This window comes from Pelodiscus sinensis, chromosome 5 (genome assembly GCF_049634645.1).
Source record: "Pelodiscus sinensis isolate JC-2024 chromosome 5, ASM4963464v1, whole genome shotgun sequence".
Classification (NCBI taxonomy): domain Eukaryota; kingdom Metazoa; phylum Chordata; order Testudines; family Trionychidae; genus Pelodiscus; species Pelodiscus sinensis.
In genome coordinates this window covers 5378611-5398600 of record NC_134715.1, presented here as the reverse complement: position 1 = coordinate 5398600, position 19990 = coordinate 5378611, and the positions used below count along the sequence as shown (strand labels likewise).

The 19990-nt window shown below is 41.3% G+C and overlaps 1 protein-coding gene across 4 annotated transcripts in view; it reads left to right on the top strand.

Annotated features, from left to right (window-relative positions):
- USO1 (USO1 vesicle transport factor) overlaps positions 1-19990 on the top strand; it is a 56710-nt gene that overhangs the window by 23653 nt on the left and 13067 nt on the right. For 2 of the 4 annotated variants that reach the window (XM_075929350.1, XM_075929349.1), the window contains 9 exons: positions 784-962; positions 2809-2949; positions 4716-4804; positions 6970-7124; positions 9360-9571; positions 10522-10542; positions 16739-16849; positions 18862-18980; positions 19381-19562. In XM_075929350.1, the coding sequence (XP_075785465.1) occupies positions 784-962; positions 2809-2949; positions 4716-4804; positions 6970-7124; positions 9360-9571; positions 10522-10542; positions 16739-16849; positions 18862-18980; positions 19381-19562 (1209 nt within the window). The remainder of the gene's footprint in view (positions 1-783; positions 963-2808; positions 2950-4715; positions 4805-6969; positions 7125-9359; positions 9572-10521; positions 10543-16738; positions 16850-18861; positions 18981-19380; positions 19563-19990) is intronic. The other 2 variants (XM_075929352.1, XM_075929351.1) reach the window with 1 other exon arrangement.

Sequence of the window (19990 nt, the reverse complement as noted above, 5' to 3'; positions counted from 1 at the left end):
CGCCCTTGCCTGTCGTTTTCACAAACTGAGGGGAATTAAGCTTTACGCCTCTGTATCTGCAAACCAAGTTGGATGCCAGCTGAGGAGCATAGAAATAGGAGGGTGTTGTCACCAGTCCTTCTGCTCCTGTCATTCAGTTTCTTGGGTCAAATTGCCCAGTGTAATATTATAGTTACACCCTTTTCTCTGCACAGATTTTGGTCATTATTGCTTGTGATAATGCTATTTCAGCTCCATAGAGTTCACAGATTAAATTGGATTATTTCACTGATTAGAAGAATTCCTTCTCCCTTTCAGAATTTTAAATTAGAGACAACTTTGGAATGAGAGAAAAGAAGGTTGTTTGACTCTTAGCCGATGAATAAAACTAGAGGATTACCAAGTAAGAATCACTACAGTAAAACCCTTATCTTGGATCCCTGGCATCAGACTACTGTTATGTAGGATTGTCTGTCTTTTTTCACAGCAGTAGAAGAGGAGACCAATGAAGCCTGTTCCTTGAGTTGAGAGACATACTTCTAGCCACTAAAAATCCCCCAAAAGACTACATTTTCATTGCCACAAGAAACCTTTTTATTACACTCAGTGCATATTAGCTAAACAAATAAGTTTCATTGTAGAGTTGTGGAAGAACTACAATTTGTCCCCATTAAAATATTGGGCTTCCAAGAATTGACAGCAAGTCTCATTCTGTTCTGCTATACCTGAAGAGTGTTAGACCTCTGGAGATTGAATATCTTTGACTTTCTCAGTCAATCCTTGCCTTACCTTTTGTCTTTCCAGGAATAGTAGTAGAAGACTGTCTTCTCCTGTTACAAAATTTGTTAAAGAACAATAATTCCAATCAGAATTTCTTTAAAGAAGGTTCGTACATTCAGCGTATGAAACCTTGGTTTGAAGTTGGAGATGACAACTCTGGTTGGTCGGCACAGAAAGTAACTAATCTTCATCTAATGTTGCAGGTAAAACAACTTGTGACTTATTGCTGGAAACTGTGCTAGGAATTTACATACTTTCTTCTGCTTTCTAAATCATTACTTTGTGCTTTCATGGCTAGCTGTTTGCTTTTTTTTCTTTTGAAAATCTCTGATGCCAGAAACTAAATCTAGTCAACTGAAAAAAAAAAACAAACCTCCAGAGATAAGAATGGGTAACTCATTCTTTCTCTCTCCCCTGTTGCTATATGATCAGACTGTGAAATTGTGCAGAGTTCTCTCAAATCTCAAGAGTAAACTGAAAAAGTGAAAGTATTATTAGTAAGGTTGGACTCCCTCCCCTTTTGTAAAGACTTCATTAAACTTAATGTCAAGTGAAAATATACAGTATGGAGGCTTGATAGCTGTGGAAGCCATGTAGTGGGGGTAGCATCATTACTGTGGTACTGGATTGACGGATATGGTCCTCATGCCAATGAGAATACACAGTTTATGGATTTAAAATATTGCTGAATTCCATAGGCACGTTGACTAGTCTGTCCCCAGCAAAGGGAACTGTAAGGTAGCGGGTTGTAAGGTGGTAGTATAAAATACACTACATAAGCATTCCTGGATCATCTTTAGAAGTTGTCACAACTATCAGTATGTTACAACTGGAATTTGAGCAGAGTCAAATACTCCTAATACACAAAAGGTCTGACAAGTACGTATATGTAGGAAAAAGAAACTGACAGACACTTTTAATTTCCACAAATGGACAGGGCCTTAAAAAAACTATTAGAAGAATAATGGTAGGCATCCTTTTTTAATTAGGTTTTGACTGCTGCATTTCCACCTACACATATGTACGCACACATGTACTATGCATTTTTTTTATTCAAGAAACTGTTAAACTCGAGCAGTAGTTGGTGTCTTACAATGGAAAAAAATATATTGGCCTACCATTGTTAACAAAAAAATCAGTTAATTCTAGCTAAGTTAATTACATAATGTGGTAGGAATATTGCCATTTTTAATAATTTTTTAGCACAGAAATGCTCTTTAAAATATTTTGAAAAACACTTTTAATAAATGACTTATTAAAATGTATTAATGTTAACATTATATTTATTTTTAAATTAACGTATGAAGCAAGTGTCAATTCTTTGGCCAAGGACTCAATTGTTCAAAGCTGTTGCAAAACATACCTCATGCATGTTTATGATGCCTTTTTAAAGTATATGGAATTTGCCATCACTGAGAATTCATGACTGGGATAATTGCTTAATTGGCACTTTTGTTTTTCACTGAGGTGCATGTTAGGATGTTTTTTCTGTGCTGTAATGACAACTGCCTTAAGAATAGAGACGCACGATAATTCATTCTGAAGGAATCCTGCCGTCTTGTGAAAAATAGTTGGATTCAGTTTATAACAGAGTTATGTGCACAAGTAGCACAGTTGTTCCATTTGGACCATTCCTTACGTAGTTTCAACGCCCACAGCGGGCTCAGCCATTTCAGAAGCGTCAAGGAATCCTCAGGGGCTGGGTGTTACTTTGGCTTCTAATCCAATTGCGGTTTTACAAATGTGAAACGCAAAGGCCCTGGACATTTGTGGGAATTAAGAGCTACATTCTTTCTGAAGAGTAGAGGTGACGTGTATGCGCTTGATTCCCATTTACAGTCTCTTGCGGTTTCAATAGTCGTCAGATGCTCCTTGGACATACACAGTTTTGTACAGTAATTCTCATTTTCTCTTGTTCACCATTTGTACCAAGCCTGTGAAGAGACACAGCATGCTTTTCCCCCCCCTTCAGTTTTCACATGTGCATGAAGTCAGCGTTTAACACCATGATTCCCTCCACCCTATACCAACGTGCATCTCTCTTTGCAGCTTGTGCGGGTGTTGGTGTCCCCCACAAACCCACCTGGTGCCACCAGCAATTGTCAAAAAACCATGTTTCATTGTGGATTACTACAGCAGCTTTGCACAATCCTGATGGCAACCGGGGTTCCTGCTGACATTCTGACAGAGGTAAGGCAGAGCGAGTAAGCAGGGAGAGGAAATAGCCAATGAGCCAGAAAGCATCAGGTTGGGAAGTCTGAGAAATTCCAGTTTCTTCTTCCTATGCAGTGGCTTTATTTTACAGAGCTATCTCTTTGTCAGATGTAAAACTCTCTTGGCTTTTGAAATCCCAGCTTGAAGTGCACGTATAAATGTTTGTGTTGAGGATGTTAACTAGTGGTTAATTGACTCGTCCAGTAGTCGATGGAATTTCCATCGACTAGTCGATAGGCACTTCCACATTCCTCCTATGAAATGCACAAGAGCCCCTGCTGGGCTCTTGTACATTTCAAAGGAGGATGCGGAACTGACCCTGGACTGCATGCAAAGTCCTACTGAGTGGGTGCTCTTGTGCATTTCAAAGCAGAAGCACCAGCTTGGAGCCTGGAGTCGGCAGGACTCAGAGTCCCCCGCTGACCCTGGGCTCCATGCTGCGCTGCCACTTTGAAATGCCACGTGGAGCCTGGTCTGACCCCAGGTTCCGCTCAGCATTTTCCCCCCTCGGCTTTTCAAAGAGGCAGTGCCACCTTAGCTGGGGAGTCTCCAGCTGACCCCGGGCTCCACACGTGCAGTGCCGGCTCAGCTGTGTGGGGCTGCCCCCTTTGAACATCACCTCAGCTTTTAAAGGGGCAGCGCCACACAGCTGAGCCCGAGAATGCCGTGCTGGAGCCCAGAATCAGTTGGGGAGTCCCCAGCTGACCCCGGGCTCCACTTGCAGCACTGCCGCTTTCAAGTACCTGCTCTTCTCCCCCCTTTGCTGCCTCTCTCTGATAGAGGCAGCAAATGGAGGGGAATCGACTAGTCGACTAGTCTTTAATATCCCTCGCTTGTGTATGTTCAAAATTTACTGGAAGGTAACATAATTTGCTCATTGCTTTTTGTGGGGCTAAGTATCCCACAGCTGGCTCAGTCCCTTGTCTTTTTCCTGACCTTCAGTGCCAGAATGATCAAGTTCGCCTGCGTTTGCACAGCTGCAATACTAGATATATTTTTTTTAGCTTCTGGGAAGTCCCTTCCCTGATTAAGTTAATCCCTTCCTTGCGGACACTAACGAGATTAAATGGGTCCCAGTGATTATCCACCTCCAACATAGCAGCCTTGTCTGTGCTTGAAATGTTTGTCATAGCAGTTGCATTTGGAACTTTCTAGGTATCCATAAGATGTTTCAGTCTAACCTCATCTCTGATGTGGGTACATAACAACTCTGAGCTTATTTCACTTGGGCCTACCCTCCACTGTAGTGTGACCACCTTTCCATAGAGAGATGTCTGAGTCAATCACTTCAGTCATTCCACTTACCTCTTCCTAATTTACCTGAATTTACCTCCAACATAAATCTGGTTTTAGTTTAATTGTGTGGTAACATCATAAACTGACTCCAAGTAACTGAGTCGCTATGATGCTACTTCTGTTACAAGTTGGTCTTTAACAGGTGGAGGGGTATTTGCAACTTCCCTCTGTAACCTGCACCATTCGGAGATACGTTCGGGTTCTACTTTCCTAAATGACTAATCATATTAAAGCCAAGGTAAAGCTTTGGCTTTCATGGTTTGAAAGCACTTTCTTCTCCTCTACGTAAGGACTTCTAAATGTAGGATATACTGGTCATATACTATGTTAAAAAGATGATAAAATATTCCGTAAATATTTGGACTGTTGAAGGAATTGGTTTGGTTGCTTTCTTAGTATGTTGATTTCCACGTCAGCTTTGTGTGGCTTATCTTACTTTCTTTTAGACCATTAACACTGTGTCAGAAGTCATTCGAGGATGCCAAATAAACCAAGACTACTTTGCTTCTGTAAATGCACCTTCAAATCCACCGAGGTAGGGAAAGACAAATGCTTAACTATTTACCAAGCAAAGATTTGTTGGCATGGGAAAGAACAAGTTAATGTAGCTTCCATTTAGAACCTGTCATCTGTCAGAAAAGGAATCTTATTAAACGATTTAGAGTTACAGTAAATTATTTTAGATTGAGGTCTCACAGTGGAAGGATTATCAAGCATACATAAGTTGAAGTGGGAAGATGTCTAGCGGGTTTCCATACAGAATGGCTTTTGAATTGGTCTCACTTAACACCTTGCTTTGTGATCTGGAAAAGGAAACTAGCCATACATTAATGAAACTAGCACTTCAAACTGCATTTGAGATGCTGTCAACACCAATGAAAGGAAAGAGAACAAATAAGAAACTCGGGGTCTGGCTGTGCTGCAGTTAAAAACTTGTAGCTGGCTCATGTCATCTGATTCAGGCTGGTGAGGCTTGGACTGTGGGTCTGTTTAGTTGTGTAGATGCTCAGGATCTGGCTGGAGCCCAGGATCTGGGGTCCTCCCCGCCCTCCCCATGCCAGATCCAAGCCTGAGTGTCCACTCTGCAATTAACCAGACCCGTAATCGGAGTCCTGTGAGCCCAAGTCGTCTGACCAACGCCACCCCAGAGTTTTTCATTGTAGTGTAAATATTAGGAAAATAGGCAGAAAATGACCCTTACTTAGGTGGATGGGAGGAGACAGGCTTATGCGTTTAGGAGAAATTACTTTACTCTGCCCCATGCCTGCTCCATGAGAGGAGAACTTGTAAAGCATTAGTGCTACAAAACCCAAGATGGGCAGCAGTAGCAAACTGGACATGATTTAGGAGCAGGATCCCCCAGATTTTTAAATCTAGTATCATATTGGGCAGTCTGTGGCAGCGCTTCATGACCTAGAGCAGAGAAGGACGTTTTCTGTCCAGCTTTGATGTGGCTGCTCCTGAATAACATGTTCAGCTGCAAATGCTTCCTACTCTAAAGATACTGCTGTGTTGGAGAACAGTAACTGCTGTCAGAGCAGAATGGAATCAACTCAAGTAAAACATGAACATGGAATAATATGAATAATTTGCCTCCACAGTTAGGAAGAGGAAAAATAAGTCTACTAATTATTTGAATGATGCAAACAACAGGGTGGGAGAGGCATTCAGTGTAGTACCTGAAGGTAGAAGAAGTCAGCATAACAGATTAGAAGAATTTCCTTTAATAAGACCTATTAGACAGTAAAAAAGCCTCATTGCTTGATCTTTTGATACTGAACACTATAGAAAAATCCTGTAAAAACCTGAGTTGGCAAGGACAGGCAGTGGATGATCCAACAGGCCTCTGCAGACTCCTGCTGTAGCTCCACGATAATCCTAATGAACAAAATGTACTATATTGGGAGAGACTATTTTAGGGTTAAACCTGAAAATCCATTGACCCCTAAAGATAAATATCTAAATCTGTGGTAAAGCTTACCTAGAACTAAAGCTGATAATATTTTGGCTCGGGGGCAAGTTTCTTTGAAGTAGAAGCAGACCCTAAAAGAGTGGCTGTGACATTCAAAGTTAAGATATGCAAAGCTTTATCTCCTAGCTGGCCTAGCATGTAGCTTTGCTGCAGCTTCTTAGATGTACAGCCTTCCATTTCAGTTGTAAAAATACCTCTGGAGATACACATTGTCTCTCTGCAATCATAACATCGAGTGCAACCATGTTCTTTGGATCAATTTAACCTCAAAATATTGTTTTAAAAACAGAGCTTTTGCTTTACTGTCTAAATGCTTGACATTGTTTTGTTTCTTAGGCCATCTTTTTTAGAGGTTTTCTATATCTAGAGGAAATCAGCCCCTCAAGTTCCAGTGGTGCTTGTTATATTGGCTTTTTTTAAAACTTAAATATGGATTTATATGCTGCTATTTACATTTCTATGCAAACACGCCACTAAAAGCATTCCCGCTTTGCTCCTGGGTCATGATTAGTTGTTTCCCCGCATCAGAGAAGAGTCTGTCAGTGTTACAAGTCTGATTTTTGCCAGTATAGACAACACCTAACAAAGATTTCACTGGAGCTGAAATACCTACATCTAAGCTTTCATTATTCCTGCGACCCCAATTCGAAGTGTATCCTGTACAGGAACTACAGTTGTATTTATTTTGTGACGTTTAGTCTAATGGCCTGTCTTTTCTATCAAAACAGACCTGCAATTGTTGTGCTTCTGATGTCCATGGTGAATGAAAGGCAACCATTTGTGCTGCGCTGCGCTGTTCTTTACTGTTTCCAGTGTTTCTTATACAAAAACCAAAAAGGACAAGGGGAAATTGTTTCAACACTTCTACCGTCAACCATAGATGGTACGCAACTTGTAAATTTCAAAAACAAGTCCCATTTTTGCATACATTTGGGTGCATCTTAAAAGTTTTCTATAAAATATTACATGTCCTTAGTGAAGTGTCAAGAACAAGAGATGTAAAAATCACCTTGTTTTGAGAGAGAATTTTTGGACTTGAATTGTGCTTGAACATAACTGACAATATATAACATTAGTGTGTTGAAGGTATAAGAACTCAGGCTGTAAAATTTGGCTAAGTATTTATCCTCTAGCAGGCTAAAGACTGCTATGAATCTAGTTAGTTATCTGTGATTGGTGTTGAAGTGGAGGGATTGTTCCTATTTATTATGCTCTGTGCTAATTTGTACAAAAATGTTGATGTTTTTGTTCTTTGGTATATAATTTACACGCTCAGACTAGAAAGTCAGCAGTAATTTTCAACCATGTACTTTTACAATTAGGTGTGGGGTGCATATGTGAGAAAATGTTTCCTGACAAGAAAAATTCCAAAGAGGCTGAGATTCTGATCAGTATTTTAATGAGATACAAAATTTTAAACATCAAGTCAAAAAAACAGAGATGTATTTCATGGTGTAAAATGCGAAATGGCATTGGCTTTACAAAAAAAAATTGGCTTTTATGATCTTGCCTTGTTTCTTTCCATTACTTATGAAACAGCCAAAAAACTTTGCTATATGTGTGTCGAAGAATAAGGCTGTTGTGCTCCAAGGAAAGGGATATAACAGATAAGTAAAATAATGGGAAGGAAGTCTAACGTATTGCTTTTTAATGCCATATGTTTTGCTTTGAGCCAACCTCCTGTTGCCCTGTATTCCTTCCCAATATAGACATTGGGCTAACTATAAGCAGATGAGATCAAAGTCAGATTTTCATTTATTTTACAATTAAATCAAGAACCTTGCTGCAGTCTTCCAGTTGTACAAGCTGGAGACAGAGGCCTTTGTGTGCCATAACTCTGAAGGGCTAGTACGACAGAAATGTGACTGCGAATGCATGAAAACAAATAGTGCTTGATGGACTCGTCCCAGGGTTCTGAGGTATAAAGCTCACCAAGGCTTTCCCATTCCTGTTTTAACACACAGTGTCTTCCTTATCTGATCCAACTCCTCTATTAATTATCTGCCTGTCCAAATTCAGGTTGCTCACCTTGTCAGAGTATCGCAACTCATTAAAATGTTCAGGGAGCAAATCTTATTAATTATGTACTCAGTAAGATCTTTACAAGCTTGTCTGGCAAGCTCCATCTGTCATTCTACTTCACGCTTTTCCTCTCTGGAGTTCAGAGCTCTTTCGGAAAGAGCCCTCCCTTTCGCCTGTGAGGAATCAGACGCTGGGAGGTTAAATGGCTTGCCCAGAGTGACTGCGGGTTGATAGTGGTAGAAGTGTGACTAGACCCCAGGTCTCTCAATTCCCAGTTCCAGCTTCCGGATCCCGCTGCCTCACACAGGAAAACGTGGTGAGCCAGCCTAACGACCGGCTGCATGCAGTTGTTTAGGGATGGTGAGAACATTCCAAATGCTTAATGTTACCTTTTAAATTAGTTGTTACTGGAGGAATACAACTCCAGTTAGCTAACAGCTCTCTCTGAAAGTTGAGTCTTGCAGGGGTTGCTCTGACACTGGGCGTGGAGAAGGCCTCGCTGTGCACAGTTTCTTCCAGGAGCAGTCAATATGGCCAGCTAGCTGGAAGTGCTTGACAACAGCATGAGAGACCCTCTCTCTCTGCCTCACAAGAAAGCAGTCGTTTTCCACTGGGCTAGCCCTAGTCTACTGTGGAGGTGCCATATTTTAATTGCTAAAAGTTTTATACAGCTTGAGAGGAATTTGTGACTGGAAAATGCCTTCAGAGGCCCTGAGAGCTGAAATTGTAACTTCTCTGAGATGGGGACTGTGTGTGTGTGAGCGGATCTAGCACAATGACGTTCCCATCCAAGAGACACCTACAGAACAGCTTCATATACCCCAGAGGGGTAGGTTATAGGCTTTAGGAAGTCCCATTGTCAGGCCCTTGAGAAGAATTAATACAGGGATTAAAGTGTAACCTTTATAGGCTTGGAAGGCCATGAGAAGGGGGTTTTGAGGGATACGCTTGCCCTTAATAGTTCCTAAGGCAGAGTGCAGGGAACCGAGGTCCCCATCCTGTTTGGGGGCCCTCGGTGCTCCTCCATTATAAATATTTCACGAGTCTTGATCCCGGCTTGCTTTTGTGCCACAGCATCTGTTTGCCGTTCTTGTAGCTACAGGTAATTCCGTGTCGGCTGGCCAGCTGCTCTGCGGCGGACTCTTTTCCACGGACTCTCTCTCAAACTGGTGTGCCGCAGTGGCCCTGGCCCATGCTTTAGAAGAAAACGCAACTCTGAAAGAGCAGCTGCTACGAGTTCAGCTTGCAACGAGTATCGGAAACCCTCCTGTTTCTTTGCTGCAACAGTGCACCAACATTCTTTCCCAGGTAGAGTGTTTACTGTATTACTGGCGTGGTTCTGTTCACTTAGGAAAAAATGTTCCCTTGATATTAGTGACTCAGAGAAAAATGCTAATTTTTGTGGAAGATTCAATAGTAATGTTAGTTTTAGCTGTTACTGCAAAGTATAGAGTGACTTTCTAGTAAAAATTGAAGTGAAGCAGATACACCATCATAAAGCGCCATTAGGAGCCACTGTCCTTCGTCATGAGTCAAACATCTTAGATTTGAAATGGCACCAACTAAAACAATCCTACTTCTGTCTTGAAATGCTTTGCCTACAGTTACAAGAAACACCAAACATTCCTGTAACTGAAAAAATTACTTAGTTCAGTTTACATAGATAATGCAGAGTACTGTCACATGCCCAGCTCCGCCTGTTTGGGTCTTTCATTTAGCAATGTGGGGGAAACCAGTTATTTCATTTAGAAAGGGAAATAATGATAAAATCACTGAGAGAGAGAAAGGGACTTAAAGGCAGTTATATGTAGCACCTGAAACTATTTTAAATTGCTTTCTAAAAAGGCTAAAATTTAAGTCGATGGTAGCCCTTTTGTGTTGCACTGTAAATACAAAAGTTACAGTCGCTGTGCCACGTGTCATTAGAAGCCCAAGCTTGATTCAAGCATCACTCATAAACTTTTCAAGTTTCTTTTTTACTTGTTTGGTTTGTTTGTCTGAAATGATGCTAACTGAATACGAGAAACATAGATTTTGTAGATGTTGACTTTACTATAAAAATGTCCAGGATAGGGATTGTTTTACTTGCTCCTTGAATTCTGATGCATTTTAACATAATAGTTACAATAAAATAGCCGCTACATTTTTGGTCCTGCATTTTGCTAGTACCTGAAAAGAAAAAATTGAGGTATTTCTAAAGTTGTCTAGAAAAAGCCCATGAATAATATGTGTGAATTTCTTAATATGTGATTTTACAGGGTGATAAGATCGACAGACGGGTATGTATTTCTTGGCATAGCTTAGGCGTTTTCTTGTCACAAGCAGGGCCTTTTCTGTCTTGGGTTTTGCTGGTTTTTTAACTGCTTTTTTTGAAGTGTTTCCACTTACAGTGCCGTGTTGCAATCGGTTTTTATTTCTATAACAAACTCTCTCCGTGTGTCTCCATGGGATTCTGTCCTGGTCTTCCTGGGAACTGTGGGATGAGGTCTTGGGTGCCAAAGGTGCTTTCTTTCCAATGGGGCATTGCACGGTCACCACCAGCTTTGAAATTTACTACATTTTGTTCACCCGTTTTCACAATATCCATTACATTTTCCTGTAGCGTGAAATTGAGTCAATGTTCGGAATTGTTACAAACACTTTTCTTTCTGAGCAGGAGGAAGGGGTGGGCATAACTTGTAGCCGAGAGATTGTTTTCACTCCTAATCACTAATGGAACAAGTGTCCCATTTCCCTGTTCCCATCAATATGTATACTGTCATTTCCATTGGTGATTTCTTTTGCAGAATTTTATCCCCAATTGTCTTAATTTGTAAACAGGAAGGATAGGATTTTTTACTAAGCAATTCCAAAACGAGCACCCACCCCACCTCCCTACCTTCAAGGCGTCCCTTATCCTGCCTTCCTAATGTGGGAGCCAGCTCCATCCCAGAGGCAACTGGTGTTGCCTGCCTGGCCCATACCAGGGTGGGCGGGGCTTAGACGCACATCCTGCCCTCCCCAGGCAATTGCCCTATCCCCTACCCCACAACCCAAGCCACGAGCATCTGATTTTGAGCTTATCGCCAGACTAAGGCTATGCCCTCCTTATAGGGACTGCCATGCCTGCAGTTCAGTAGCTCTAACAGCAGGCACTGTGGTGGTTTAGATGCAGTGATGGGGCTATTCCATCACTGTAGAAACTCCACCTCCTGCGAGAGGGCAGCTGTGGTAACAGTAGCTTTCTTCCACTGGCCTGGCTGTGTCCGCACCAGAGGGGAGGCTGTGGTGTTCGGGGGTGGGTTTTTCACATCCCCGAGCACTGTAGCTCTGTCAGCTGAAGTTTTACGTGTAGTCCAGATAATAATCACTGGCAGTTAGTGCGCTGCTAAGCGTGGCGTCGCCTGTAGTGACGTCTTTCCTGAGCGTTGCTGCTGTATATTGTCTGCTTGTGTCCCTGGGCACAGAGTGACACAGTGTCCCAAGTGTGTGCTGTTGCTTTATAATGCAGGGTAGACTCTTACGGTGAATTTTTTGGGGGGGTTTTAAACTTTCAGCTAAAATGTGTCAGCAGCTTCCCAGAACAGGAGTAAGGAAGAACACGTGTTGCCTTGCCTGTGCTTCCTTTGTGCGAAGCTGTGAGAGCTCCATGCTTTCAGCAGAGGTCTTGCAGAGTCTTCTATCAGATAGAGGCAGCAAAGGGGGAGTGGAGGGAAGGATGCTTCAAAGCGGCAGTGCCGCACAGCTGAGCGGGGGATCAGCCATGCAGCGCTACTGCTTTGAAACCCCAAGGCGGCATTTCAAAAGGGCAGCCATCTCATAGCTGATCCCTGGCTCAGCTGTGCAGAGGCTGCCCCTTTGAAACGCCGCCTCGGCATTTCCGCGGAACCCAGGATCAGCTGGGGAGTCCCCAGATGACCCCGGGTTCTGGGGAAATGCCACGTGAAGCCTTGGATCAGCTGGAAAGTCCCCAGCTGAACCCAAGCTCCTCGCGGCATGCAGCACAGCATGGAGCCTGCGGTCAGTGGGGGACTCTCCATGAGGGTGGTGAGGCTTTGAAATGCACAAGAGCCCCCGTTTTGTGCATATCAAAGCTGGCACGCGGTGTGTAGCCCAGAGTCAGTGGGTCTTCGCGCTGGCCCCGGGCCGCACACGGAATTCCACATTCCTCCCTTGAAATGTACAAGAGCTCCCGGTGAGACTCATGTACGTTTTAAAGGAGGAATGCGGAAGTGCCTATCGACCAGTCGATGGAAGTTCCATCGACTACTCAACTAGCCAGTTAATCGCAATTTAACATCCTTAGTACAGACACAAAGGGCGCTGGGCCGTTCTCACACAGATGCCATGGGCTGGAACAACTTGCCTTGTGTGATTTTGAGGCTCTCTGCATTCCTAGCCATGCTCAACTTGAGGATTGGCTATGGTCTGATGGTATTTTGATGTGTTTTCCACTCCCACTGTCCTTTTTTCCTCCCAAAATAGAGCACCCACACAGGATACAACAGACAGAATATGGCAAAAAAGTAGCAAGACTCCTGACTGCTGGGATGTCAAGTAATGTTGATTTGTCTCTCTGCTGTGCTGAAACATCTCCCAAAGATTGGAATAAAGGAAGAGGGAGGTGACAAAGGGTGTGAAGGGGCAATGTGCAACAGATCACTACACACTGCTGTGGGTTTTGCAGACTATGTGGTGTGCAGCCTGCAGTGAGAGATCTTATGTTCTAGTACTGACAAGGCTGTTTCCTCAGTGGTGGCATCTTCTCTCCCCTGCCCCTCGGCAACTGTTCTAATCACCAAACTCTAACATAGCCAGCACATTCCAGACTTAGCCTTTTTTTCCTTACGTGGTACCTTGGTGTATGTCTTGACTACATGGCTCTGTCGACGGAGCCGTGTAGATGAGGTTTCTAGACGTAGGGAAATGAAGCGGCGATTTAAATAATCGCCGCTTCATTGACAGCAAAATGGCTGCCGCGCATGTATAGGTGTAGAAGCCAGAGAATTAGATTAATGGTTATATTTTATAAGGATAAAAAATACATGTGGATTGGCTATTTGAGGCTTAGTACTGGATAAATCTTAGGTTAAATAAATAAATTATCTAGGGCTGTCAGTTAAATCACCGTTAACTTATACATGAATGTAAAATAATGATGATTTAGAAAATTAATTGCAGTTTTAATTGCACTATTAAACAATCGAATATCAATTGAAAATTAATAATTACAACACAAAATACAAAGTGGACACTGCTAACTTTATATTTTATTACAATTGTACTGTAAAAATGATAAAAGAAATTCTATTTTTCAGTTCCCTTCAAACAAGTATTGTACTGTAATCTTTTTAACATCAACGTGCAACTTACAAATATAGATTTTTTTTGTTACGTTATTGTGCGCAGAAGCAAAACTACAACATTTTAGAACCTACAAATCCACTCAGCAGTTCTTGTTCAACCAACTGCTAAGAGAAACAAGTTTGTTTACATTTACTGGCAATAAAGCTGCACACTTCTTACACTTTTCTGAAAGCGAGAACAGGTGTTTGCATGGCATTGCAAGGTATTTACATGGCAATTACGCTAAACATCCATATGCCCTCTTCATGTTTTGGCTGCCTTTCCAGAGGACATGCTTCCATGGTGACGATACTTGTTAAAGAATAATGTGTTCATTAAATTTATGACTGATCTCTTTGGGGAAGAATTGTATGTCTCTCGCTTTGTTCTACCCATATTCTGCCATTTAGTGCCTATTATAGCAGCCCTGGATGATTACGCAGCACGTTTATTTGAAGGACTCTTTCACTGCAGATTTAACAAAACACAAAGAAGATATCAATGGGAGATAGCTGCAGCACTCAGCCCACGATGTGCTGAAAGGGATGAAGTGTAGCGCATGCTTTCAGCAGTCTTAAAAGAGCCAACATTCTGATGTGGAACCAACAGAACCCAAAGCGCCAAAAAGGAAAATCAACCATCTGCTGCTGGCATTTGATGATGAAAGTGAACATGCTTCAGTCCACGTGGCTTTAAATTGTTATCGAGCAGAACTCGTCATCTGCATGGAAGCATGGCCTCTGGAAAGGTGGCGGAAACATAAAGGGACCCATGAAAGTTTAGTGCTGTGGTGGGCAACCTACAGGTGGGGGCCACATGCGGTTCTGTGTGTGGCCCATGAGACATTTTTTGTCAACCATTGCCCACATGCAAGGTTGCCAGATTCTGTTGGTTTCCACCCACATCGATTTTTCCCGCTGGTATTACTCTAGAGGCATGCACATAAAACAAGGGCACGTGAGGTGAGCTGTGTGCTGCTTGCACACAACATTGGCTGTGCGAGCCATGTGCTTCCTCTGCATTTAGTCACAGCACTACTGTAGTTAAATCGGCACACTCTGCAAATTCTAGGTACGCAAGTGCCTTTAGCAAAACTACCCTATACCGGGAGACCGTCTTGGTTACAACAGTCTTGCGGCCCCCTGAGATGGAGGACCACTCGTGTGGCCCACTTGCTAACCTAGGTTGCCCACCTCTGGTTTAGTGCATCTGGCACATAAATATCTCTCAGTGCTGCTTTCAACAGTGACACTTTTAGGTGACACTGAAAACAAGCATTATCCCCAATAAATTTAAACAAACTTGTCTGAGCAATTGGCTGAACAAGAAATAGGACTGAGTGGGTTTGTAGGCTCTAAAGTTGTAAATTGTTTCTTTTAATTTTGAATGCTGGTTTTTTTGTACATAGTTCTACATTTGTAAGTTCAACTTTAATGAAAAAGAAATTGCCCTACAATACTTGTATTAAGTGAATTGAAAAATACGATTTTATTTTTACAGTGCAGATATTTGTATTAAAAATAAATATGAAGTGAGCACTGTACCCTTTGCATTCTGTGTTGTAATTGAAATCAATATATTTTAAAATGTAGAAAAATGTTCAAAATATTTAAATAAAAGATATTCTGTTATTGTTTAACTGTGCTATAAATTGCACAATAAACCATGATTTTTTTAACTCAATTAACAGCCCTAAAAATATCTGCTTTAAAGGACTAAAATGTACATAATGAACTACTTCAAAGCAAGGTATCAGCTTGTCCTAAGAGTGTGGATTAAACTAGTGTACGCCTTTTAAAAAAAAAAAAAAAAAAAGTATCCCCAGTACCTACAGTTTTCAGATACACAACATTTTTTTCTACCATTGCAACACATTTGTTTAAACAACTTAATCGTAGCCGGGCAGGCGATAACATTTTTGGCTATAAAAAGTACAAAAATAATAAAGTGCTGTAAAACTTAAAACAAAAATTCAGTTTTCTCCAAATTTCAGTTGTTGACATACTCCCTGACTTCTCTCGAGTTCCCCTAAGTGTACTCATACCACTGGTGGAGAAACACCGGATTAAACAACTTAAAATAATTGAAACTATTTAACAAAAAGTCAGACTCTTGAACAATAGTACTTCAGATATTTCTTGTACAGGCAGTCCCTGGGTTACGTACAAGATAGGGACTGTAGGTTTGTTCTTAAGTTGAATTCATATGTAAGTCAGAACTGGTACATATTGTAGGGGAAACTCTAGCCAAACATTTCTCCAGAGCTCAGTTTTATTCTCCCACACCTCACTTCCCTCAGTCCTTTATTCTCAAGCTGAGGTGTCTGCTGAGAAAAGCCGCTCCGCGTCTCCCTGGTCTGCTGGCGGGGGGGGGGGGGCACGCTAGCTTCGCGTCTCCCTGGTCTGCTGGGGGGAAGCAGCTAGTGCGGGGTTGCCTCACCCCGTTTGTAAGTAGGGATCCGATGTAAGTCGGATCCATGTAACCCGGGGACTGCCTGTATATTCATTTGAATAACTTTTTGGTGAGATACTCAGAAGAAAACTTTTTCCAAGCATATATAATTGAAAGACAAGATGACTGCTTTTGTGTCTATTTGGTTTACCGTGTGTATTTCTGTATCACTAAAGAAACTGCCTTGTAGCAATCAGATTTCACCTTGAAATAAAATGTCAGCCAGTGGCAAAATGCATCACTACTGGCAATCCATTATATTTGTAGCAATCTTTTATTAGGTCTGTCGTTTTAAAAGTTTGCTGTTGACTTGTGGTAACTGAGCACTTTTATGCAGCACTTCCCACAGATTTTCTGCATGTTTCCCTCCTCCCCCCCATTTAACAATATTGTTATTCCAGCATTAATTATAAAGGCAAACTAACTTGTCATGTTTTTGCTCCAATGCTAATTTGTGTTGAGTCATACCTTGCATCTGTTTTGGTTTGACATTCATTGAAGACTGCTAGACTTGTGTGAATCCTTTCCCCAAAACCCCTGAAAGTTCGGTGTAACTAGTAAATGTGTATTTTGGAGGCCTTGTCTTCCTTTGTTTATTCTTACAGTTGAAAGGGGGTGGGTTCTGAAGTAAACACAGCCTCTAAAACCCTTCACTGAATGCTGCATACGAAGCAGTTAATGCCTGCGTTTTCATTTCAGGGTAGCAAAGTGCAGACAAGAGTTGGATTATTAATGCTGCTTTGTACCTGGCTAAGCGATTGTCCAATTGCCGTCACACATTTTCTCCACAACCCAGCCAATATTCCATTTGTATCCTTTAAATGTTTACAGAATACAGGGATTTGCATGGAAAAAAATCTTATTTTTAATATTAAAAATGTTTGTTTATGTAGCTAAACTTGCAGGAATGTATCAGAATATTTAAAGCTAGTAGGGGTGAGGCTTAAAGAGGCAGTGTCCCCTTCTATGTTAATATGTAGACACTAACTTAAAACATAGTCAAATCTGTGAATTTGGAAGACATGCTATAGACAGATCTTCTGCGCCCAGGTAGCAGTTGCTTGGAGGGGCTTTAGGTACATGTATGCTGCAGTTGGTGTGGTTGCAGCTTGGGCAGAGAGACCTGCAATAGTGGTGATTTAGTTAATATGCCAAAAATAGCAGTGAAGAAGTAGAGGCACAAACTTCAGTGTGTGGTCTACAAACCCACCCAGGATCCTGGGCACATATTTGCATTCCCAGACTGTACTGGGGACCAAGCCACCATGTCCTCACTGCTGTTTTGTTAGCTGTTTCTAGATTCAGGTAGCCTTGGGTATGCCTGCTGAAGCTGCTCTCACACTCACAATGTCTAGACTACAAGCCTCTTTCGAAAGAGGCTTTTTCAATAGAATCTTTCAAAAAAGCCTCTTTCGAAAGAGAGCGTCTAGAATACAAGCAGATTTTTTCGAAAAAAGCAAGCCGCTTTTTCAAAAGAGAGTCTAGACGCTTTTTCAAAAAAGCAGTTTGCATTCAATAGCGCCTTTTTTCGAAAGAGTACTTTCAAAAAAAGGCATTATTCCTCGTAAAATGAGGTTTACTACAATCGAAAAAACTGCCGCGTTCTTTGGATTTACTTTTGAAAGAACACATCTTCAGTCTAGACGCAGGGGAAGTTTTTTCGAAAAATTGCTACTTTTTTTTTTTTTCGAATAAACCTTGTAGTCTAGACACACCCTTTCGGTGGAGATATGCCCACAGTGTACTTCACTGCAGATAAATTCATGGGAGTTTTAGCATGAAGACTCTCACACTTGTAATCTCACAAAAGTGGGAAAATACTTCTCGCTGACATTGAATTGTAATCTAGTCTATATTTTCAAGAGCTGTTTGTGGATTTGTTTGTGCAAAATAGTCATACTTCCCATTTACCTACAGATATCAAATTTTGCATAAACAATCCAGCCACTTAAATTAGCTGAATGCACAACTTTTTACACTGGAATATGCGTGGGTGAATGGTTTAAATAATTATTTTTGTTTTTCATTGGAAAACAGTCATGATTATTATGATTAGCATTCATAAAAAGTATTTGCAAACAAAATTAAAATTGAGTTGCCTATTCAACTATCATTTTAGTGCAAAGAACATTTTTACTGTTACAAATCAGAAAATAATTCAGATTAGTTATGGAAAGAATAATGGAAGCGTTATTATCTATGGTAATTATTCAATAAAATGAATAATGTTTGAAGTTGAAATTCTACAAATTTAAAACTGTTCTTTTACTTCCCTTTTGCAAGCACATTAATAAAAAATGCTATGACAGGTATTACATTTCTTGAACTTTCCTATAAGTGTAATCTACACAAGACCACTATGCCTGGTTCACGACAGGCCTCACCTGCTACTGATAAATGTTCTTCTGTAAAGAGGAACTTAATCCAACTGACAGTTAAGCATCAAGTACTGTCCAGTGGAAGATAGTAGTAGACAGTGTCTTCAAAAAACTTGCACTAATAACATATAGAAGAGAAATGTTTGGATATGAAAAACCTCTTTAACCTCTTACATTGTGTTATTTGGGTTTTAGACTTGAATAGCAATGTGTGTACACTTTACACAAATTCCTTAAAACAAACTAAATGTCTGAGCAATTTCATTTGCGGCATACTAATGTTACTAATTAAGCTTGTGATTTTCGGGGTAAAGAAATTGGTTTTACTTGTTGGATTAAGCTTGTAACAAGGAGTTTAGGTTGAAATTACAGTATTGAATGGGAAAGATGCATTTCGTATATTGTGCTCTTGAAATGTTTAAGCTTCCTTAGCTCATGTGCTAGCTCACAGGGCAGATAGCTGAAAATCTTGGGGAAGAGGAGCAGCTAGTTCAAGGCCTGTGTGCACTTTTGCTGGGCATTTCCATTTATTACAATGACAATTCCCTCGAAACTCACAGGAAGTAAGTATGGTGTAGGGCTAACTGAAGGCTCTGGAGAGGTGAATGTTTTTGTGCAGGCTATCAGCTGTCGATCACAGGAAGAAGTTTCTAAATGAAAGACAACACCACTTATGTAATTGATATCCTTAGTTTAACAACACCCTCCCTCCCCCTTCCCCCCCCGCTTTTAATTTATTTGTTTCATGAGAGAATACACATGACTAGAAAATGTGAGCTGACTTCTCTATGCTAGTCAGTTGGGAAAAGTCACTGATAGAGTGCAAAGTATCTGAGCCATTTTTACCGCAAAATACAGTTAATACCTTTGTCGCCTGTGGCACGTGAACAGCTGATACTGGCAGACTCCCCCCCTCCCTTTCCTTGTCTGATGTGCAGTACTAATTACATCTTTTTCCTTTAGAGAGAAACTAAAACAACTGATAGAGAAGAGAATTGGCAAGGAGAATTTCATCGAGAAACTTGGTTTCATTAGCAAACACGAACTCTATTCCAGAGCTGCTCAGAAACCACAGCCTTGTTTTTCTAGCCCAGACCACATGATGTTTGATCACGAATTTACTAAATTGGTAAAGGAATTGGAGGGTGAGACATGTTACACTTTTTCTGGACTGTTACTTGCTACACACTGCAGATTGTCATGGTTCAGTTACCACACATTCTGAATTTAGCTTTGAAATGGACAGTCCAACCTACAGTCCTCTGAGAGATGGGAAGGATTGTAATGTAATGTAATCATGGGTATGGGTTACAGTGCACCACGGTTTGCAGTTCAGATAGTTTATGTGAATGCTCCTGATGCCGTGTTGCATTTTGTACTTTCTCAGGCCTCTTTATAACTATTCAGCCAGTTGGCTATATGTGCGTGTTGTTAATGATCAGACTATTTGTAATGGCAAACAGGTCTGTCGATAAGAGTGGAAGGCAAAAGGGAAGCTGCCCCGAGGCCCGATTTAAAGGGCCCAGGACTTCCCGGGTGCTGCTATTGCGGCAGTGGTGGCTGCCTGGGCCCT